The sequence below is a fragment of the Ranitomeya imitator genome, chromosome 7, assembly GCF_032444005.1.
Source record: "Ranitomeya imitator isolate aRanImi1 chromosome 7, aRanImi1.pri, whole genome shotgun sequence".
Taxonomy (NCBI): Eukaryota; Metazoa; Chordata; class Amphibia; order Anura; family Dendrobatidae; genus Ranitomeya; species Ranitomeya imitator.
The window spans coordinates 218,826,605-218,850,799 of record NC_091288.1 but is presented as its reverse complement, the minus strand read 5'-3'; the positions used below and the strand labels follow the sequence as shown (position 1 = coordinate 218,850,799).

The 24,195-nt window shown below is 50.0% G+C and overlaps 2 protein-coding genes across 4 annotated transcripts in view; both read right to left on the bottom strand.

Annotated features, from left to right (window-relative positions):
• Window positions 1-4,006: 4,006 nt before the first annotated feature.
• On the bottom strand, window positions 4,007-6,315 carry LOC138645598 (uncharacterized). Its single transcript, XM_069735020.1, has 2 exons — window positions 6,185-6,315; window positions 4,007-5,440 (listed from the first exon to the last, which is right to left on the bottom strand). Exon 2 carries the CDS (start codon window positions 5,391-5,393, stop codon window positions 4,470-4,472), a length of 924 nt encoding a protein of 307 aa, XP_069591121.1. The 5' UTR covers window positions 5,394-5,440; window positions 6,185-6,315; the 3' UTR covers window positions 4,007-4,469.
• Window positions 6,316-8,496: 2,181 nt separating this feature from the next.
• LOC138645597 (serine/threonine-protein kinase NLK2) overlaps window positions 8,497-24,195 on the bottom strand; it is a 32,859-nt gene continuing 17,160 nt past the window's right edge. The window contains exons 4-11 of one of the 3 annotated variants that reach the window (XM_069735017.1): window positions 22,729-22,835; window positions 22,549-22,634; window positions 22,011-22,220; window positions 18,537-18,638; window positions 18,299-18,385; window positions 18,010-18,208; window positions 17,845-17,938; window positions 8,497-9,033 (exon numbers count right to left, since the gene is read on the bottom strand). In XM_069735017.1, coding sequence (XP_069591118.1) covers window positions 8,628-9,033; window positions 17,845-17,938; window positions 18,010-18,208; window positions 18,299-18,385; window positions 18,537-18,638; window positions 22,011-22,220; window positions 22,549-22,634; window positions 22,729-22,835 — 1,291 coding nt within the window. In that variant the 3' untranslated portion in view covers window positions 8,497-8,627. Of the gene's footprint in view, window positions 9,034-14,841; window positions 16,196-17,844; window positions 17,939-18,009; window positions 18,209-18,298; window positions 18,386-18,536; window positions 18,639-22,010; window positions 22,221-22,548; window positions 22,635-22,728; window positions 22,836-24,195 lie in introns of those variants that run through there. The other 2 variants (XM_069735018.1, XM_069735019.1) reach the window with 2 other exon arrangements.

Below are 24,195 nucleotides of genomic sequence, written 5' to 3'. Positions count from 1 at the left end.
TAGTTATATTCTTGTACATAGGGGCAGTATTACAGTAGTTATATTCTTGTATATAGGATCAGTATTATAGTAGTTATATTCTTGTACATAGGGGCAGTATTATAGTAGTTATATTCTTGTACATAGGGGCAGTATTATAGTAGTTATATTCTTGTACATAGGGGCAGTATTATAGTAGTTATATTCTTGTACATAGGGGCAGTATTATAGTAGCTATATTCTTGTACATAGGAGCAGTATTATAGTAGTTATATTCTTGTACATAAGAGCAGTATTATAGTAGTTATATTCTTCTATATAGAGAACAGTATTATAGTACTTATATTCTTGTACATAGTGGCGGTATTATAGTAGTTATATTCTTGTACATAGGGGCGGTATTATAGTAGTTATATTCTTCTATATAGAGAACAGTATTATAGTACTTATATTCTTGTACATAGGGGCGGTATTATAGTAGTTATATTCTTGTACATAGGGGCGGTATTATAGTAGTTATATTCTTGTACATAGGGGCAGCATTATAGTAGTTATATTCTTGTACATAGGGGGCAGTATTAAAGTAGTTATATTCTTGTGCATAGGGGGCAGTATTATAGTAGTTATATTCTTGTACATAGGGGCAGTATTAAAGTAGTTATATTCTTGTGCATAGGGGGCAGTATTATAGTAGTTATATTCTTGTACATAGGGGCGATATTATAGTAGTCATATTCTTGTACATAGGGGCGATATTATAGTAGTTATATTCTTGTACATAGGGGGCAGTATTATAGTAGTCATATTCTTGTACATAGGGGCAGTATTATAGTAGTTATATTCTTGTACATAGGGGCGGTCTTATAGTAGTTATATTCTTGTACATAGGGAGCAGTATTATAGTAGTTATATTCTTGTACATAAGAGCAGTATTATAGTAGTTATATTCTTGAACATAGGAGCAGTATTATAGTAGTTATATTCTTGTACATAGGGGGCAGTATTATAGTAGTTATATTCTTGTACATAGGGGGCAGTATTATAGTAGTCATATTCTTGTACATAGGGGGCAGTATTATAGTAGTCATATTCTTGTACATAGGGGGCAGTATTATAGTAGTTATATTTTTGTACATAGGGAGCAGTATTATAGTATATTCTTGTACATAGGGGCAGTATTATAGTAGTTATATTCTTGTACATAGGGGCAGTATTATAGTAGTTATATTCTTGTACATAGGGGCAGTATTATAGTAGCTATATTCTTGTACATAGGGAGCAATATTATAGTAGTTATATTCTTGTACATAGGAGTAGTATTATAGTAGTTATATTCTTGTACATAGGAGCAGTATTATAGTAGTTATATTCTTGTACATAGGAGTAGTATTATAGTAGTTATATTCTTGTACATAGGGAGCAGTATTATAGTAGTTATATTCTTGTACATAGGGGCAGTATTATAGTAGTTATATTCTTGTACATAGGAGCAGTATAATAGTAGTTATATTCTTGTACATAGGGGCAGTATTATAGTAGTTATATTCTTGTACATAGGGGCAGTATTATAGTAGTTATATTCTTGTATATAGGGGCAGTATTATAGTAGTTATATTCTTGTACATAGGGAGCAGTATTATAGTAGTTATATTCTTGTACATAGGGAGCAGTATTATAGTAGTTATATTCTTGTACATAGGGAGCAGTATTATAGTAGTTATATTCTTGTACATAGGGGCAGCATGATAGTAGTTATATTCTTGTACATAGGAGCAGTATTATAGGAGTTATATTCTTGTACATAGGGGCAGTATTATAGTAGTTATATTCTTGAACATAGGAGCAGTATTATAGTAGTTATATTCTTGAACATAGGAGCAGTATTATAGTAGTTATATTCTTGTACATAGGGGCAGTATTATTGTAGTTCTATTCTTGTACATAGGAGCAGTATTATAGTAGTTATATTCTTGAACATAGGAGCAGTATTATAGTAGTTATATTCTTGTACATAGGGGCAGTATTATAGTAGTTATATTCTTGTACATAGGAGCAGTATTATAGTAGTTATATTCTTGTACATAGGGGCAGTATTATAGTAGTTATATTCTTGTACATAGGGTCATTATTATAGTAGTTATATTCTTGTACATAGTGGCAGTATTATAGTAGTTATATTCTTGTACATAGGAGCTGTATTATAGTAGTTATATTATTGTACATAGGGGCAGTATTATAGTAATTATATTCTTGTACATAGGGGCAGTATTATAGTAGTTATATTCTTGTACATAGGGGCGGTATTATAGTAGTTATATTCTTGTACATAGGGTCAGTATTATAGTAGTTATATTCTTGTACATAGGGGCGGTATTATAGTAGTTATATTCTTGTACATAGGGTCAGTATTATAGTAGTTATATTCTTGTACATAGGGGCAGTATTATAGTAGTTATATTCTTGTACATAGGGGCAGTATTATAGTAGTTATATTCTTGTACATAGGGACAGTATTATAGTAGTTATATTCTTGTACATAGGAGCAGTATTATAGTAGTTATATTCTTGTATATAGGGGACAGTATTATAGTAGTTATATTCCTGTATATAGGGGCAGTATTATAGTAGTTATATTCTTGTACATAGGGGCAGTATTATAGTAGTTATATTCTTGTACATGGGAACAGTATTATAGTAGTTATATTCTTGTGTATAGAAGCAGTATTATATTAGTTATATTCTTGTACACAGGAGCAGTATTATAGTAGTTATATTCTTGTACATAGGGAGCAGTATTATAGTAGTTATATTCTTGTACATAGAGGCAGTATTATAGTAGTTATATTCTTGTACATAGGGGCAGTATTATAGTAGTTATATTCTTGTACACAGGAGCAGTATTATAGTAGTTATATTCTTGTACATAGGGGCAGTATTATAGTAGTTATATTCTTGTGCATAGGGGGCAGTATTATAGTAGTTATATTCTTGTACATGGGTGTGGTATTATACATTTCTGCCCTATGTAGGTATATTTATGGTGTCAGTGTTGCTGTGGTGCCCGCGGTTGTTCTCTGGTGTCTTTCTATTCTTGTATGTGTACATATGATGTCGGTGCCTTTTTTAGACTTGTGGAATCAGCAGAGACGTTTGAGGTCTCTGGTTGCAGAAGTCTCTTCTGTCCTGTTTGCCGGGTGCAGACTTTTTCCTCTCGGGGTGTGATCCGTTCTGTTTGACTTGTCAGGCGCGGTCTCGGGTATCGCACCGTCTTTTGTGTGTGACACTAGATATTGTGATGTCATGGAAATGATGTCATCAGTTTTTAAAGAGACAGTCGCCCCAATCATTTCCTATAGTTCTCAGTTTCTGTCGGGTGCTGAGGGTTCTACATCCACAGACATGGAATATTTTTCCCATTATCGTGGTACTTAATTCATAGAGCAGATTGTGGCGACATTGTGAGACCCCAATGTACGGCGTCTCTTAAGTCGTACACCCAACTTCCCACAGACACCAGGATGGAATGACAGCAAGTGATGATCAGACACAAAGCATCATGGGTAACAGCAGGTCCTGGCCTGGGCCTCACTGAGACCATGGGAGTGTACCCCCCCTGCTGGCTGCTGGGAGTACTGCGGGGCTATACTACTATCACCATCATCATTACTACTATCAGTACTAACATTACTACTTTTACTCTTACTACCATCATCCTACACGCACCATTAATATCGTTATTACTACTAACATTATTAATACTACCATTATTAGAACTACTACTACCACCACCATCCCCTGTTACCATTACGACCACCACAGCTTGATGCAGGATCTGGCTGATAACAGAGAGCACTAGCCTGGGGGGCCGGTGTGATATAACCACCCGCAGTTCTGTCACTTGTTACATTTTTTTATTGTGGTTTCTTTGCTCTTTGTCATTTTTGCTGCTCCACCCAAGAAAACCCTTAGTAACAGCAGCACAGAGGATTTCAGCGGCCCAAGAAGTAGCAACTCAGAGATCGGGAGATAGAAAATAAAAAAAATATTTAATGAGAAAATATATTCATTCACTAATTACAGAAGTAATGGCCGAGCGAGAGCAGCCGCACCACGAGGACATGAAGGCGACGGCGCCGCCATCACCCCAGAAATGGACCCGGGGCCCCAACATGGCTGCCACCTGTATAATGCACATATAGCAACTATGCAACTAATGCAGAAAACACAGTATTATAGAAAGTCCCAGAGGGGTGCAGACACGATACATGGACGGCGGATCGATATGAGATATTGGATGGATAGATGTGATATAAAGGGTTAAGCTGGTGGATCCCGGAGCCCCCGGTACAGGTTCTCGTTGGGGGTCCATGCTCCGATCTTCACGCTCTGAGTCCAGTGTGAGATTATCCTGTTAGCAATGTCCACTGTGTGCTCCATGGATGCGTTGGCCGCTGACCCGGCGTCTGACCAGGTCGGCGTTTCTGTCCATCTCACACGTTCAGAGTCGCGGCCGTTTCGTCCTTCTCCTGAGGACCGTCCTCCAGCAGTGGCTTCTGCTCCTCCTGGGCGGCTCCGTTATTCATCTCGTTCAACGCCTCCACGGAATCGTTCTTCTTCTCGCTGATGAACGTGATCATCTCTTGTTCCTTTTCCGGTTTGTTCCCAGCCGCCCCATTTTCCGTCCCTACTGGACGCTCTGTCATCTTCCCATCTCCGAGGTCGGGGACCTGTCCCGCCCAGACGTTCTCCCGTTTGGAGCTTCTGCTCTGGGTATGGAAGCTTTGAGAGCCGCTCCTTCTCTTGTTCCTCACCAACACAACTATGACAGCGATCAGGATTAAGACTAGGATGACCATGCAGACCGCAATCAGGATGATTGTCTTCACCTCTGAGTCCTTTGGTTTCCCTTTGGGTGGTGGTGACATAGGACTTGAGGTTTTTTTTGAGTCCACAGGTTTAGAAGTTCCCAGTGTCTCATAATTTGGGTGTGAAGGAGTCGTCTCTTGTCCATCCGTCTTATTGCCTTCATGGCTTGTGACTGAGAGATCTGTAGGAGGGCTGTGCAATTCAATGACGGGTCTAAGTCTGAAAAATGTAGATGATGGCTCGCTGCTGCTGGAGGTGGATGCTCCTTCTACAGATGTCCCACCAGCTGACCTCATCTCTTGTTCCGGGGTTACTCCCGACTCCTCTGTACTTGCACGGAACATCGGAAGTTCTGCAGTTGACGTTTCGATCTCTCCAGAGACCTTCTTATTGCTGGTTGCATCATCTCTGGAGGCATCATATACTGGACCAATGGTGGTGAAATATTTTTCGGTGTTCTTCTCAACCATGTTGACCGTTGGGTCCTGGGATGAAGAACAGGTCCCTAACAGGAGGAGCAACATTATCTTTACAAGTACACCTTCCATCGTGGGGTTCCCAATGTGTTCAATTCCCTTCTGCTTCTTTGGGAAACCTAAAAATAAAATATAAAATATAAATGTCACCAAAAAACATCTGAACATCGTTGTCCAACCAGTGATTGACATGCCATACCCTGCCTAGCCCCATCAGTCTATGCTGGTGAGGACCACCACTGTGGCCACCAGAGGAAGGTCTATCTTGTGCTTGCTCGGCTCGCATCCTCAGGGCCTTGTCTCTCTATCATCTAAAGAACCTGAGTTATGGTACCGGAAGGGTGCTGGCTGCTCCTGTGCCACAAGATTTAGTAATTTCCTGTGGTTGGAGCAGTAAACGAGAAGAAATAATTTAGAAACCTGGTGACGGAGGAGATAAGATGTGAGAAGCGAAGTCTCTGAGAAGTTACAGATCTAAGGACGTGGATTCTTGGGCTTGTTTAGTCTACGATCACTCCACCCGCTGTCGCCGGCACTAAACATGTTCCCCTCACCTCCCGATTTGGTACATCGGTCCCGTCGCCCCTACGGACGCTATAGTATAGAAGGTCTACTCGCTCCACAATTAAGCCTCTGCCCAAATTTTCTAAAACAATGGAGTCTGGAAGACTTTCCGTAAGGTTTTTTTTCTTAATCCATTAGGATTGTGCTGGGGTCATTTTAGGTCGAGGTTTCCCGAAGTCTCCAGCCGCACCCTACGGAGCCGTGGTCACACACAAGGGACGGGCTCTTACTGCCCCTATAGGGTTTATGAGGACCCCCCAATTATTCTAGGGGTAAATGGCGGGACGCGGGCGCCTTACCTAGAAGTGGTCCCCGAGGATGGTCCGGAGCTTGTGTCCCAGTGCCGCGCTCTCACGATGTGCGCCTCCTCATTTCCTCCAGCCGTGGTATATGCTGGCGTCATGCGGCTTTGCTCATTCTTCTATCTCTGCCTGTGTAACTTCCTTTTCATACGATGGGAGGGTCCGCACTAGTAAATCAGAACTGATCATGGTCACCCCCATCCTGCTCCACCAACCGTTACTATGAAACACGCACAAAAATAAAACTTTTCTAAAAAAAATGGAGGCCGGTGCGATGGTTATGTCTCAGGGGGGACCAACATGTGTCAATCGTCACCTCTCCCGGACTAAGCAGAGGGACCCTCCAAACTGGTTACTGCCCAGATCTTCAGCTCCGATTACCCACAACAATCCACGTAAAAAGGTTTCAAATCTGCGAACAACAAACTTCTGCTTCGTTAGGAGACAATCTGTCCACGGAGCGCTTTTTCCAGGTGTTAAAAAATGGTCAATTTTTTTAAATCGTTTTCCAAGGGTAAGTGGAGGCAAAATTAATATTTTTCACGGTTCTTGAGATGGAAACGCATCAAAATCCACATCTGGTTGATACAATCCTCATTATAATAAAAAAAAAAAAAACGGGTCAATCTCTGCGCCGAAATCCACCTGTTTTATGAGCAGTTTTGTAATGTGGATTTTTCAGGTCAAAAACGTGTTGCGAACGTTCCCCAATAGATGCTGACAAATGGGGAAAGGAGGGACAGATGGGGCCCAGAGAGGTCCAAAAAATGGTCATAGGGCTCCGGTGTGAAAGACCGATCCCGCCACCTATTTGATAATTTTGTGTCAGTCTATACTGCAGTGTTCACATTCTATTCATGAACCAGGAAGCTCAGGATGAATCGTCGGGTGGAGGGAGGACACTTCTACGAAGGCTCTCCGGGGCATTATCACATCCCTTGGTCTTATTTCACCTTCCTTCCCCTTTTGGCCATGGCCGATTGCTCTGTTTCCCAGTATCTTGGTCTGGGCGCAGATTACGCAGCACCCGCCGTCCATGGAAAGCAGAAGTCGATGAGTCGGCACTTCCCGTCTGCCTCCCAGGGTGATAATCAGCCCTTAAAAGGGACCAGAAGGGGGCAGTAATGGTGGAGGCCAATGACCGACCCAAGACCGATGGCATTAGGGGTATCGATCAAGAACGCAGACCCCGTAACGGACTCTACATGGACCCCCTCATTGCTGTATAGGGGCCCTCTGCTCTGAGAGCTCTCAGAAAAGTCAGCAGATGCCCCAAATGTCACCTTTGGACCACAGCGAGGGGCGCGCAGAGGAGCTGGGGACAGAAGAGCTGTCATGGGGGCAAGGGGATCACTACCAGACAATATGGGGACTGTGCCCGCCATAAGGTGCCACTATGGGGGGCTCTAAACCATCTACGGGGGCACATATAGGGGCATAGCTGCAGCTCTGGGGTTACTAAGGCAATCCATGGGGGGCAGAGTTGGCTTTATAGGGTCACCAGGTGGAGCATGGTTGTTATGGGGTCACCCTGGCATTTTGGGGGTATGCTTGGTATCATGGGGTCCCAGTTATTGTTGGGGGATCATCAGCGCCTCCTTCACGTGACCCTGAAGTAATGACACTGCCGCTGAATCCTCCGCCGTTACTTTCTTTATTAATGGAAAATGAAGACAGAATCTACAACATAAAATGTTCATTAAAAACCCCAAACTAGAGAAAAATCAGCCACGGCCCGCCCACCGCGTCATGTGACCGTACCACGTATAAATCACCGCCGTGGTACAGGCTGAACAAGAGACACTTGGAGGGTGTGGAAACGTTTGCAGCCATTCTCTAACGCCCTTTAAATAACAGAAAAAAAAAAAAATTGTGTATATAGCCCCTATGCATTGCTATGTGTCTCCATGGTTACAGACTACAAACAGACCCTGCGTAGTCAGATCCTGTAGTCAAACCTTAAAACAATAAAGTGCTTGCAGAAGTATCCACACCCTTCTAATGTAAAGGTGGAGGGATGAATTGCACGGCGATCAGTCTGCCGAAGCGGCCCCCATCATACATATTGTAATTTACAGACCTCTCTCCTCCCGGTTTAGTGGTGCATAGTCTCCTCCATATTGGACATCTATGTACGAGACGTAAAAACAGGGATACAATTCTTAGTCGGTACAATATGCCAACTCTCGGCACCTGTAAGACACCCCAATAAAGCCAATTAGGAGGGTAAAACATTCCCCCTAGCCAGCTCAACTGACCAATCCAAAGCCAAGGTGAGGAACTTGCTCCACCCCTTGGACTCAAGGAGCAGCAGTATAGGAGTCTGAGAGAGTCTTTAGGATTCTGATTGGCTGAGAGGGCTCTTCATTTGCATACAGCTCTTCTGTTGGTTCCGCCAGCCAATCTCCCCCTATTCCTGGTTGGCGGGTGTGGAAGGAGGTCACACGTCTCTGTAGTTCCTCCACCAGAACTCATCGATGTCCTGCACTGTCACCCGCGGCTGCCGAAACAAGGCATCGGCCCAGTCACTGTTGGGCGGGGGACGAGGTGGCATCACTGGTTCTGTGGGCCACAGGAGGTTGGTCTGGCTTTGTGAGGTTGGCGGAGTTGCCCATAACTCCAGGGGCACAGAGGTGACCACGTCTCTACTCTGGCGAGACTGCCTGGACCTCAGTGACAGCTTAAAGGACAGCGACAGGCAGACGACCATGAAGAGCGCTGTGAGAGCGCCGAGAACCAGTATGGCCACCAGACACTGGCCGCAGGAAGGAGGCAGGAGAGGGTTAGCTGTGGGGAGGTCAGCAGAAATCGCTGGAGGTGCCGCCATATCAAGGGAGTCGGACAACCTGTGATAGAAAGGGAGAAGCCAAAATCATCAAGGGGTTAATATTCTGTGACTGACACCTAGGGTTACATCAGGTCCGGTCAGAACAAGCGCAATGTGTGAACAGGTCCATGTAATAATGTAGTCACCAAAATCATTCACCCAGTTACACATCAGGTTTAGGAGGCTCGGTGATGTCTGTAGGGAAGCATGGTGGTGGCTCGATGACATCTACAGTGGAATGTGGTAGGGGCTCAACGACATATAGAGTGCAATGTGGTGGGGGCTCGACAACATCTACAGTGGAGCATGGTGGGGGCTCGGCGATATCTACAGTGGAGCGTGGTGGGGGCTCGACGACATCTACAGTGGAACGTGGTGGAGGATCGACGACATCTACAGTGGAACGTGGTGGAGGATCGGCGACATCTACAGTGGAACGTGGTGGAGGATCGACGACATCTACAGTAGAACGTGGTGGAGGATCGACGACATCTACAGTGGAATGTGGTGGGGGCTCAACGACATCTACAGTGGAGCATGGTGGGGGCACGACGACATCCACAGTGGAGCATGGTGGAGGATCGACGACATCTACAGTGGAGCATGGTGGAGGTCGACGACATCTACAGTGGAGCGTGGTGGGGGCTCGACAACATCTACAGTGGAGCGTGGTGGGGGCTCGACGACATCTACAGTGGAACGTGGTGGAGGATCGACGACATCTACAGTGGAGCGTAGTGGGGCCTCTATGACATCTAGAGTGGAATATGGTGGGGGCTCGACGACATCTACAGTGGAGCATGGTGGGGGCACGACGACATCCACAGTGGAGCATGGCGGAGGATCGACGACATCTACAGTGGAGCATGGTGGGAGGCCGACGACATCTACAGTGGAACGTAGTGGAGGATCGACGACATCTACAGTGGAGCGTAGTGGGGCCTCGATGACATCTAGAGTGGAATGTGGTGGGGGGCTCGACGACATCTACAGTGGAGTGTGGTGGGGGCTCGACGACATCTACAGTGGATAGTGGTGGAGGCTCGACGACTTCAACATTAGAGCGTGGTGGGGCTCAACGACATCTACAGTGGAGCGTGGTGGGGGCTCAACGACATCTACAGTGGAGCGTGGTGGAGGATCGACGACATCAACAGTGGAGCGTGGTGGAGGTCGACGACATCTACAGTGGAGCATGGTGGAGGTCGACGACATCTACAGTGGAATGTGGTGGGGGCTCGACGACATCTACAGTGGAGTGTGGTGGGGGCTCGACGACATCTACAGTGGATAGTGGTGGAGGCTCGACGACTTCAACATTGGAGCGTGGTGGGGGCTCAACGACATCTACAGTGGAGCGTGGGGGGGCTCAACGACATCTACAGAGGAGCGTGGTGCCATCCACAGTAAAACGCGGCGGTGGCTCTATATAGTGGAGTGTGGCGACGTTTGTAGTGAAGCATAGTGGGAACTCTAAGACATCTACATTGGAGTGTGGTACCATCTGCAACAAAGCTTGACACAGTGAAGTGCGGTGGGGGCTCGGCGACATCTACAGTAAAGCGCAGTGAGGGCTCGGCGATGTCTACCGTGATGCTTGGCAACGTCTACAGTGAAGCGTGGTGGGGGTTCGGCGACATCTACAGCTAAGCACAGTGGGGGCTCGGCGACGTCTACCGTGAAACTTGACGACATCTACAGTGAAGCGCGGCGGGGGTTCGGCAACATCTACAGTAAAGCGCAGTGGGGGCTCGGCGATGTCTACCGTAATGCTTGGCAACGTCTACAGTGAAGCGCGGCGGGGTTCGGCGATGTCCACAGTAAAGCACAGTGGGGGCTCGGCGACGTCTACTGTGAAGCTTGTCGACATCTACAGTAAAGCGCAGTGGGAGCTCGGCGACGTCTACCGTGAAGCTTGGCGACGTCTACAGTGAAGCGCAGCGGGGGCTCAGCGATGTCTACAGTAAAGCGCAGTGGGGGCTCGGCGACGTCAACATTGAAGTGTGCTGACTGCTCAGCGATGTCTACAGTGAAGCGCTGTGGGGCTCAGGAATGTCTACAGTAAAGCGCAGTGGGGGCTCGGTGACGTCAACAGTGAAGTGTGCTGACTGCTCAGCGATGTCTACAGTGAAGCGCGGCGGGGGCTCAGCGATGTCTACAGTGAAGCGCAGCAAGAGCTCGGCGACGTCTACAGTGAAGTGCGCTGACTGCTCGGCGATGTCTACAGTGAAGTGCGGCGGAGGCTCAGCGATGTCTACAGTAAAGCGCAGTGGGGGCTCAGCGATGTCTACAGTAAAGCGCAGTGGGGGCTTGGCGTAGTCTACAGTGAAGTGCGGCGGGGGCTCAGCGACGTCTACAGTAAAGAACAGTGGGGGCTCAGCGACGTCTACAGTAAAGAACAGTGGGCGCTCAGCGATGTCTACAGTAAAGAACAGTGGGGGCTCAGCGATGTCTACAGTGAAGCGCAGTGGGGGCTCGGCGACGTCTACAGTGAAGCACAGTGGGGGCTCGGCGACGTCTACAGTGAAGCGCGCTGACTGCTCGGCGACATCTACAGTGAAGTGCGGTGGGGGCTCAGTGACGTCTACAGTAAAGAACAGTGGGGGCTCAGCGACGTCTACAGTAAAGAACAGTGGGCGCTCAGCGATGTCTACAGTGAAGCGCAGTGGGGGCTCGGCGACGTCTACAGTGAAGCGCGCTGACAGCTCGGCGATGTCTACAGTGAAGCACGCTGACTGCTCGGCAATGTCTATAGTGCAGCGCGGCGGGGGCTCAGCGATGTCTACAGTAAAGCGCAGTGGGGGCTCGGTGACGTCTACAGTGAAGCGCGCTGACTGCTCGGCGATGTCTACAGTGAAGCGCGCTGACAGCTCGGCGATGTCTACAGTGCAGCGCGGCAGGAGCTAGCTTGGATGGCGTTAGACTATTGGATCTCCCAAGAGGACTTGGCTAAGGCTCCTCAGGAACACTGCCATAAGCTGGAGTCTGGCAATGCAGCGAGTTATAACGGCTAGAGGGGCTCCATTAAGTACAAAAGACGCTGCTAATAGTGTGAATAACTGATTGCACCCAGTACGTGTCACGGTGTAGCAGTGTATATATATACACACCTCTCACTGTGTAGCAGAGTATACACCAGATCTCAGGACCTGATGTAGCAGTGCTCATACAGCGGTGCCATGTAGCAGGGTCTGACCAGGACCCCTGTAATTTTTCCCACCCTTTTATCATACCTTAGTTTTTCACCCCGATCAGTCTTGGCTCCGGCCTCGTACAGTCGTGTTTTGGGGGGTAGAAAGGCGGAAATTGCAGCAGTTTATGAAACCACAAAACTCTAACGTATTTCTGCATTCGGCCCTCTCCGTGCACCACGTGAGAGGAAGTGTGACGAGCGCTGCACCCTGTACCACTCAACCTGCGCACAGCGAGATCACAGAGCCCAATACATACACATCCTGTCCTACTCCTGTTACCCCAGAGCTGAATTCTCTATTCTGATGATATATCCTGTTATACTCCAGTCATCACCAAAGCTGCATCTACATTTCTATGTTCCGTATACTCCAGTCACCCCCAAACCCTCGCTCACTATTATATTGCTACATCTTGTCTCGAACCAGACAGCGACAACCCTGGCACACGCTGCAAACACGTTTCCTACAGCCGTGCTCCAGGTGCGCTGAACGTTTGTGGTGAAAATCCAATCTGGCCGAGGATTTTATCCATTGTAAGTTTCTGCTTAACATACAACTCTGCCCTTCACCTCTCCAAACAAACCTACTTCAACACCCTCATCACCTCACTGTCCAATAACCCTAAACTTCTCTTTGACACTTTTCATTTCCTACTCAACCCAAGAGTGCAGGCCCCAACCACGGATCTCCACGCTGACGATATGGCCAATTACTTCAAAGAAAACAATGACCATATCTGACAGGAAATTTTCTCCCAATCCCCTCATACCATACACTGTCCTCCCTCCCCCACTGCATCTAGTTCACTCTCTGTCTTTAAACTGGTCACGGAAGAAAAAGTAATCAGGCTCCTTGTATCTTCTCACCCGACCACTTGCACCAGTGACCCTATTCTCTCACATCTACTCCAGTCCCTTTCCCCGGCACCACCTAACAAAAATATTCAACCTTTCTCTCTCTTCTGGTATTTTTCCCTCCTCATTTAAGCATGCCATCATACATCCATTACTTAAAAAACCATCCCTCGACCAAAACTGTGCCGCTAATTATAGACCTGTCTCTATTCTTCCCTTCATCTCTAATCTCCTCGAACGCCTGGTCCACTCCCGTCTTACCCGCTATCTCTCAGATAACTCTCTTCTCGACCCTCTTCAATCTGGCTTCCGCTCTTTACACTCTACTGAAACTGCCCTCATTAAAGTCTCTAATGACCTACTAACAGCTAAATCTAATGGTCACTACTCCATGCTAATTCTCTTGGATCTCTCTGCAGCATTCGACACTGTGGATCATCAGCTCCCCCTCACTATGCTCCGCTCCATCGGCCTCAAGGACACCGTTCTCTCCTGGTTCTCCTCCTATCTCTCTGATCGATCCTTCACTGTATGTTTTGCTGGTTCCTCCTCCTCTCACCTTCCCCTTACTGTTGGGGTTCCTCAAGGATCAGTCCTAGGCCCCCTCCTCTTCTCGTTGTATACTGCCCCTATTGGACAAACAATCAGTAGATTTGGTTTCCAGTACCATCTCTATGCTGACGACACCCAATTATACACTTCTTTTCCGGATATCACACCGACCTTATTAGAAAACACCAGTGATTGTCTTACCGCTGTCTCTAGCATCATGTCCTCCCTCTATCTGAAACTAAACCTGTCAAAAACTGAACTCCTCGTGTTTTCTCCCTCTACTAACCTACCTTTGCCTGACATTGCCATCTCCGTGTGCGGTTCCACCATTACTCCAAAGCAACATGCCCGCTGCCTTGGGGTCATCCTTGATTCTGACCTTTCATTCACCCCCCACATCCGATCACTGGCTCGCTCTTCTTATCTACACCTCAAAAACATTTCTAGATGCCTCTACCCTGTGCCAGTCATTACACTGGTTACCCATCCACTCCAGAATCCAGTACAAAACTACTACCCTCATCCACAAAGCACTCCATGGCTCAGCACCACCCTACATCTCCTCCCTGGTATCAGTCTACCACCCTACCCGTGCCCTCCGCTCCGCTAATGACCTCAGATTAGCATCCTCAATAATCAGAACCTCCCACTCCCATCTCCAAGACTTTACACGTGCTGCGCCTCTAAAATGTACAGAGCTGCGGAATATGTTGGCGCTATAGAAATAAATTATACTCTAGTCACCCCTAGAGTTCCGTTAATGGCTGTCTCCTGTCTTATGCAGTATTCAGAGCTGCACTCACTCATCTGGTCCTCCTCTTATACTCATTACCGCCAGAGCTGCACTCACTGTTCTGCTGCTACTTCTGGTATTATACTCCAGTTATTCCAGAGCTGCACTCACTATTCGGCTACTTCTTGTATTATACTCCAGTTGTCATCAGAGCTGCACTCACTATTCTGCTACTTCTGGTATAATACTCCAGTTACGTCCAGAGCTGCACTCACTATCCTGCTGTTTCACCCTCTAGTTCCTCCCAGAGCTGCATTCAGTGTTCCTTTGTACTTAAGGTCACAGGACTCGGCTACGACGTAAGGCACCATTAGTAGCGATGTGGTCGACCACAGATCGGCCACGGGACGCATGCGGAGGACAGTGTTGGACAGGAGCAGTCACTGAGGACCCTCAACCACTAGGAAGGTAAAAATCACAATACACGACAGGTGTAAAAGGCAGGACAGAATTTATTTAAGATGTCGGCTCAGACCAACAATCATTAAATAAAACCTGAAGACGCTAAATTCAAGTTTTCAGGGATTCCGGGTTTTTTTCACATTTAGGAAATTAAAGAATGAATAAAACAAAACAAAACAAAAAAAACACGAAAAACATCACCAAAGGAAAAAAAAAAAAACATAAAAAATAAACACTTACTGGAAGAGGTAGATTATTGAATGGGTTTCAAACCATAGGTACAGTGACAGCGTCATTCGCCCTAACACAACGTGATACACATCTGTACACAAGTTATAAGTTATAAAACAAAAAAAACAACGGGAAAACAGGAGAGAAAAACAGTCAAATGCACGACGATCCCTTCTAAGGGGCCACCGTGCCCCCTGTAGTGCATTATATTCAGCAGCTGCAGTACCAGACAGTGGCCACAAGATGTCAGCAGAGGACTGCCGGTGTTCTGTGCAATCTGCAGCGATCAGCGGCGAAATACCCGAGATCAGCGTCGCCCAACGTTACCAGTTGTGATCGGAAATCTTTTTGCAACGGTCGACTACCGTCTGCCAAAAGCATCTGTCAGGTCAGGAGATCCAAACGCTACAGCAACAACAATGAAATGTATTAACCTGCAGCACCAGCTTTGGCCTGAAGATGTCCCTGTTGCTCCCTCTATATAAAAGCAGCCATTTACCCGATATTTCCCAGCAGGCCGTGTTCCAGAGCCGCCCATCCCCCTCCACATCCAATGGAAGCGGCTGTATTGCAGGCAATATGTAGAGAAGCAGCACGACTTTGAGGAATGATCCGGTGACGCCCCGCCCATTGGCCCCGCCCACAACATGGCCGCCTGCAGTACAGCGGGGGATGGGAGCACTTCGTTTTACTACTCTTCTCTCCTTTAAATCAGTAGAATAAATAAAACATTTTGCGCAGTTTTGCGGGAGAATCGGGGCGGTGACGCTTCACATCAGTGCTGACAATGTCGGAAGCGCAACCCCCCCCAGTTCAGGGGTCTCCCCCCAAAAGGCAGTGACGGGGGAAGGCAGAGGATTCTCCGTATAGAAAATATTTACAGCGTCCTTTATCCGTATAGAGGTCCCTCGGCCAATCACTGCCATCTCCCACAGGATTCTGGGAAAATAGGAACAGTTCCTCAGGGGCGGGGTTATAACGAAGCAGGAAATAATAGGTAACAGGGGCGAGCGGGAGATCGGTGGAGTGTGACGGACAGCAGCGGAAGGACGGGCGGATACTTCATGCTGTGAACGGTGACGACAGGAACTCCGGCGACGAGCAGCTCATCTCTCCTCCTTCTTGGAAACCTTTGAGGAATGCCAGGCTGTGGACCTAAGAAGAGGAGGAGCGCCATTAGGGGCGGCAGGAGGTGACGGGCAGGACTCGGGCGCACAGGAGGACGGGTTTAATAGTTTATATGGCAGTGGCGGTAACAGTTTATGGTGAAGAGGGGAAGGTGGGAAATAGGAGGCGGGGAGCAGCAAGTCCGGGGAGGCGAGGGGCAGCAGGGCCGGGGAGGCGAGGGGCAGCAGGGCCGGGGAGGCGGGGGGCAGCAGGACATGGAGGCGGGGGCAGCAGGGCCATGGAGGCGGGGGCAGCAGGGCCATGGAGGCGGGGGAATCAAAAGATATTGGAGACACCAAGGGAGGCAACAGGATGAGGAGATAGGACATACAATACAGGGGTGACAACGTTTAAAGGGAACCTGTCACCTGAATTTGGCGGGACTGGTTTTGGGTCATATGGGCGGAGTTTTCGGGTGTTTGATTCACCCTTTCTTTACCCGCTGGCTGCATGCTGGCTGCAATATTGGATTGAAGTTCATTCTCTGTCCTCCATAGTACATGCCTGTGCAAAGCAAGATTACTTTGCACAGGCATGTACTATGGAGGACAGAGAATGAACTTCAATCCAATATTGCAGCCAGCATGCAGCCAGCGGGTAAGGAAAGGGTGAATCAAACACCCGAAAACTCCACCCATATGACCCAAAACCAGTCCCGCCAAATTCAGGTGACAGGTTCCCTTTAAGAGAAAGCAGGAACAACAAGGCGTTCAGGAGGAGGCTGATCTTAAAGGTAAGAGACAGAGTGCGGTGTTCAGGAGACCAGTCCACAAGGCAGGGGCTCAGGGGAGATGGGCCGGGGGTAATGGCGCGGGGTTCAGGAGACCAGTCCACAAGGCAGGGGCTCAGGGGAGATGGGCCGGGGGTAATGGCGCGGGGTTCAGGAGACCAGTCCACAAGGCAGGGGCTCAGGGGAGATGGGCCGGGGGTAATGGCGCGGGGTTCAGGAGACCAGTCCACAAGGCAGAGGCTCAGGGGAGATGGGCCGGGGGTAAACGCGCGGGGTTCAGGAGACCAGTCCACAAGGCAGGGGCTCAGGGGAGATGGGCCGGGGGTAATGGCGCGGGGTTCAGGAGACCAGTCCACAAGGCAGGGGCTCAGGGGAGATGGGCCGGGGGTAATGGCGCGGGGTTCAGGAGACCAGTCCACAAGGCAGGGGCTCAGGGGAGATGGGCCGGGGGTAATGGCGCGGGGTTCAGGAGACCAGTCCACAAGGCAGGGGCTCAGGGGAGATGGGCCGGGGGTAAACGCGTGGGGTTCAGGAGACCAGTCCACAAGGCAGGGGCTCAGGGGAGATGGGCCGGGGGTAATGGCGTGGGGTTCAGGAGACCAGTCCACAAGGCAGGGGCTCAGGGGAGATGGGCCGGGGGTAAACGCGTGGGGTTCAGGAGACCAGTCCACAAGGCAGGGGCTCAGGGGAGATGGGCCGGGGGTAATGGTGTGGGGTTCAGGAGACCAGTCCACAAGGCAGAGGCTCAGGGGAGATGGGCCGGGGGTAATGGGACAATTTCCTGGGCCTCGGGAGGGGACAGGTCCACGTGGGGTGACCTTACACTTCATTACAGTAGGCTGTGAGGGTCAGACATTTTTGACCATGGGGTGCAGGCTACGCCTTGTACGTTGCGTTGGTCGCGCACCTGATGAAGGTCTTGAACGCGGCCGAGTGCGGGTTTATACACAGAGGAGGCCGCTTGCCCTGTTGTTGGTCTGTGATGAAGCGATGAACCAGCTCTGCGCCAAAACACAAGCATTAGTCACTGACTACGGGTGAGGACCCCCGGACCCCCGCTCGGCTCACTGACCTTTGACCTGCCAGACAGATGTGAGGCTTTTCTCATAGGAATCATCAAACCGGTCGCCGGCCGTGGGCTCAAAATCTGCAGTGTAGACGCGTCCAGAGGACACGGAATAGCAGCAGTGACACATGCACGTGTGGTAACGGAGGCGCCCCTCCTCCAGGTACGGGTGGGCCAGGGCGTCCTTAGCAGAGATCCTCTTCATCTGAAGACACAGGAGACATTATTACACTGGGAGGCCGCCGCCCACAGGTGGCAACAAGTCCCTCCCCTGAGGAGCAGGTGCAAGACTCACCGGATCAAACAGCAGCATCCGGCACAGCAGGTGAACGGCCTCGTGGGTGGCTTCACCAGACAGCATGTACAAGACAGAGAGGGAAGGCTGCCGACAGAAAAGGTTAGGTCAGGACGGGTATTCACCCTCATTCAGCGACAGCAAGCAGAGGTATTGGGGACAAATAACACTGTATGATTATTACGCTTTATCCCCAGGACGCCGGCCCTTTAATGGCAATAGAAGAGCTGATGATTACCGGCTTGTGCGGGCCGCGCAGTATGTGGGCTCTCGCTCCCTCGCAGGCGGAGCGCATGGCAGTCAGAGGAGGGGTCCCCAACAGATCGGTGATCAGGTCCAGCTGCAAAATACACAGCAGGTTTACTCCATGTACACAGGGCCTGAAGACAGCGCCGCGACAGAGGAAACGACATCTCCCACAATGCAGCAGAGCAGACACTGAACAAGTAGGGAGCAGGAAAGCACGGCGGCGTCTCCACCTCCATACACGGTTATTCCTGGAGCTTCAGAGTCTGCGCAGAGCGAGGATCACAGCCCTGAAACCGACCCCGAACAAGATAGAGCAGCCGGGAAATAGGACGTCTGCGCTGCCTCATATCACCTGCTGGTTCAGAGTCTGCACAGGGCATGCTTCACAGCGCTACCACAGACACTCAAACAGCAGGTTGTCAGAAGTCACACAGATCAGAGGCCGGGGGTCCTGGACCACTGCCTGCACTGTGAAGCAGGTTATCTGATGGCGAGCAGACACGGAGTGTGACGGAGAAAGTGTCAGATGACCACCTGGGCCAGCATACGCACCATCTAGGCCAGCATACGCACCCTCTGGGCCAGCATAAGCACCATCTGGGCCAGCATACGTACCATCTGGGCCAGCATACGCACCATCTGGGCCAGCATACGCACCCTCTGGGCCAGCATACGCACCATCTAGGCCAGCATACGCACCCTCTGGGCCAGCATACGCACCATCTAGGCCAGCATACGCACCATCTAGGCCAGCATACGCACCCTCTGGGCCAGCATACGCACCATCTAGGCCAGCATACGCACCATCTGGGCCAGCATACGTAACCCTCTGGGCCAGCATACGTAACCCTCTGAGCCAGCATACGCACCGTCTGGGCCAGCATACGCACCACCTGGGCCAGTATACGTACCGTCTGGGCCAGTATACGCACCGTCTGGGCCAGCATACGCACCGTCTGGGCCAGCATACGCACCGTCTGGGCCAGCATACGCACCGTCTGGGCCAGCATACGCACCGTCTGGGCCAGCATACGCACCGTCTGGGCCAGCATACGCACCGTCTGGGCCAGCATACGCACCGTCTGGGCCAGCATACGCACCGTCTGGGCCAGCATACGCACCGTCTGGGCCAGCATACGCACCGTCTGGGCCAGCATACGCACCGTCTGGGCCAGCATACGCACCGTCTGGGCCAGCATACGCACCATCTGGGCCAGCATACCCACCACCTGGGCCAGCATACGTACCACCTGGGCCAGCATACGCACCCCATCTGGGCCAGCATACGTGTACTTGTATGCCTCCACTAGCATATAGGTATTAAAGGGAATCTGTCAGCGGGTTTTTGGTCTGACAGCAGCATTATGTAAGGGCAGAGAACCTGATTCCAAACATGTGTCACTGGGCTGCTTGGTGCAGTTTTGAGACCATCCCTGTTTTCTCTGCTGTGGATGTAGCAGTGGTCAGAATGCGGGGCTGTGTATAACCCCGCCCACACCGCTGATTGACCGCTTTCTCTGAATAACTCCACCCACACCACTGATTGGCGGCTTCCTGTGTACACTGTGCATTGTCAGCAAGCTGCCAATCAGTGGCGGGGGCGAGGCTGGACCAGGAGGCACGAGACGCCTAGTCCTGCAGTGATAATCTCCTGCTGATAAAACACCAATTGTATTGAAACTACACCATGTAACCTTATAAGCGATACATCCCTGGAATCGGGGTCTCTTCTTCTATACTATGCTGCTCACAGATTTAATAGAATCCTGCTGACAGATGCCCTCTAAACACAGGGGGCGTCAATGCTTTCACCTTGTGCAGCCGATCTGTCTGTATTGCGCATATAGGACCGGGTAAAGAAAGATTTTAAGGATTTTTGAATTATTTCATTTTTACAGAATCCATGGCTGTATCTGTGATCGGGGAGGAAATTGCGAGTGTTGGTATCGGAGACCGCCAGGAGCGCGATATCTTCCTGAATTATGGGTCTATCTCCCTCCTGTGTGGTCTGTATAGAGTGCTGGGGGTCCGGTGAGATGACGGCCATATTGTTTCTCTAGGAGGATCCTGAGGGAAAATATGACCCACAGCAGAAATGAGGCGTAAACCTGGATTAGGATCTGATCTGCCGTCCTCTTTCCTCAGCGGAGGGAGGAGTGAGGGGTCCGGTGAGACCTTCTATAACAGCTCATCTATGTGTCAGACCCCAGGAGAAGCCCCCAGTGTTGCAGATCTGTCCCATGTTTCCCGCGGCGTTCTCCTCCACCAGAGGCTCTCATGGATCCAGCAGACGTTTCTGTGCTTTATCCCTTTATGTTGCCGTTTTTTCCTGTATTTAGGTCTTTATTATTTCATCGTTCTGCAGAGCTGAACTCCTTTTTCTACATTAAATATAAAATGTAATAAGTTTGTTCCTCGCTGTTCTACACGGAACTGATGGGGCGAGAATGGCTGAGTTGTGTTACACTGTGTATGCCGGAGTGCCAGAAGAGGACCGATCAGGTGCTTGGGAAAGCTGGGTGGTGTGTGCAGAGCTTATTTTCGGCCTATTGTGAAAGGTGAGTGGACGAGCAAGTGGGAACCGGAGCCCCCTATGCAGGAGCATCCGAGGCACGGGCGTCGTGAGGGAGAGGCTTAGTGACAGGTTGGTACAGCCGGGTGATATGAGGCAGAGCACACTTGACATGTTCTTGCCGCCCCCTGCTTGTTCATGGTCTTTTCTAGGGCTGCGACTCCCGCTCGGTGCAGGCCTTGAACCAGGAGGTGCAGCCGAATAAGGTGACGTAGAGGAGAGCTCACGTTTCGCCACTGCCTCCTACTTGTTCAGGGTCTCTTCTAAGGCTGTGAACCGTGCTCTGTGCAGACACTGAAGAAGCAGGTGTGGCAAGGAAACGTGGATTCTGCTCCATCTCACACTGCTTGGTTATACCCGCACGGTCAGTGTCTTCAGAGTATGGCTCACAGCCCTAGAACAGACCCTGAACAAGTAGGAGGCAGCAAGAAAATGTCAGGTCAGCTCTACCTCCTATCACCTGGTTGTACCTGCTGGTTCAGCGTCTGCACAGAGCAGGCCCTCGGATCTATGGAGGGTAAAGGGTGCACTTTGCCCACCGGGGGGCGCTATACGTACCTGCTGGTTCAGTGTCTGCACAGAGCAGGCCCTCGGATCTATGGAGGGTAAAGGGTGCACTTTTCCCACCGGGGGGCGCTATACGTACCTGCTGGTTCAGCGTCTGCACAGAGCAGGCCCTCAGATCTATGGAGGGTAAAGGGTGCACTTTGCCCACCGGGGGGCGCTATACGTACCTGCTGGTTCAGCGTCTGCACAGGGCAGGCCCTCAGATCTATGGAGGGTAAAGGGTGCACTTTGCCCACCGGGGGGCGCTATACGTACCTGCTGGTTCAGTGTCTGCACAGAGCAGGCCCTCAGAACTATGGAGGGTAAAGGGTGCACTTTACGTACCTGCTGGATCGGACTCTGCGCCTGGAACAGGATTCGCCTCCCCAGAAGCTCGGCAAAGATGCAGCCCACAGACCAGATGTCGATGGCGTTCTGATAGTGGCGGCTGCCCATGAGGATCTCCGGAGCGCGGTAATACTGGGTCACCACCTCCTGGGTCATGTGCTGCGACTCATCCAGCTCCTCCACCCGCGCCAAACCAAAGTCGCAGATCTGAGGAGAGGACAGACACCGCATGACCAAAGCTGCAACCCTTCCTGCTACTTACGCTGGGGCTTCTACTCCAGTTGCATCCAGAGCTGCACCAATTTCCCATTAGCTCTGCAGGATCTCCCACCTGGGGACTATGCAATTGCGGCACGGTCCACTAATCCAACCAGTCCGTTGGCACAGGGCTAATTCAAGGGGGGGAAGGGATCGAGAATGCAGCTTTGGATGTGACTGGAGGATAGAACATAAGTTGTGGAATACAGCGGTAATAGAAATAACAGGAGCAAAAAGCAAGAACAATGGCAAAACAGGGCCAGCCGCGGGACGCGACCTTCAGCACGCAGTTACTGTTCACCAGCAGGTTCCCCGGCTTGATGTCTCTGTGCAGGATCCCCGCCGAGTGCAGATACTTCAGTCCTGCAAGGAACACAAGGGTTAATACCGGCAGATCCTCCGGGGCAGATCCCCCCAGCTCCTCCGGGGCAGGGGCACCGGCCACCATCTCACCCACCCCGCAGTATCTGGTAGAGGAAGACCTTGATGTGGTCTGCGCTGAGCGGCTGCGGAGACACGATGACTTTGTGGAGGTCGGTCTGCATGAGCTCGGTGATGACGTATCTGCCAGAGGTCGCAGTCAAGGTCATAGAATATCTGTAATAATAATATGTATACCTCTACGGAAGGGTCAAGATTACGTCATTACATTTCATTGTCAAGATCTCTGCTTGCTGTCAGGAATGGAACAATTCGGTTCACAATGGCCCCGTCACCTGCGGTCCTGTCCGCTGCAGTAAATATTCTGGAGCTTCATTTCCCTCAGCTCTGCTGTACCGTTCCTCTGTTACTGCTGGCGGAATATTTGTTGTCAAAGGTGACTGGACAGTATCAGAATGGACGCACCCCGACCTGGTAACCATGGTAACCCCGCTGTCAATCTAACTAAACACTTCCAAGACACAACGGAGGACACACGAAACAAATGCTGCAGATCGGCTAAAATAAGAGGATTGTCAGGGTTTGTTACAATGTATCAGAGCATCGGGGGTCGGAACGTCTCTGCGTCTGATGGTTACAATGTATCCAGAGCATCGGGGGCCGGAACGTCTCTGCGTCTGATGGTTACAATGTATCCAGAGCATCGGGGGCCGGAACTTCTCTGATGGTTACAATGTATCCAGAGCATCGGGGGCCGGAACGTCTCTGCATCTGATGATTACAATGGATCCAGAGCATCGGAGGCCGGAACGTCTCTGTGTCTGATGGTTACAATGTATCCAGAGCATCGGGGGCCGGAACGTCTCTGTGTCTGATGGTTACAATGTATCCAGAGCATCGGGGGTCGGAACGTCCCTGTCTGATGGTTACAATGTATCCAGAGCATCGGGGGCCGGAACGTCTCTAATGGTTACAATGGATCCAGAGCATCGGGGGCCGGAACGTCTCTGTGTCTGATGGTTACAATGTATCCAGAGCATCGGGGGCCGGAACGTCTCTAATGGTTACAATGTATCCAGAGCATCGGGGGCCGGAACGTCTCTAATGGTTACAATGGATCCAGAGCATCGGGGGTCGGAACGTCTGTCTGATGGTTACAATGTATCCAGAGCATCGGGGGCCGGAACGTCTCTGATGGTTACAATGTATCCAGAGCATCGGGGGCCGGAACGTCTCTGCATCTGATGATTACAATGGATCCAGAGCATCGGAGGCCGGAACGTCTCTGTGTCTGATGGTTACAATGTATCCAGAGCATCGGGGGTCGGAACGTCCCTGTCTGATGGTTACAATGGATCCAGAGCATCGGGGGTCGGAACGTCTGTCTGATGGTTACAATGTATCCAGAGCATCGGGGGTCGGAACGTCTCTGCGTCTGATGGTTACAATGTATCAGAGCATCGGGGGCCGGAACGTCTCTGTCTGATGGTTACAATGTATCCAGAGCATCGGAGGCCGGAACGTCTCTGTGTCTGATGGTTAC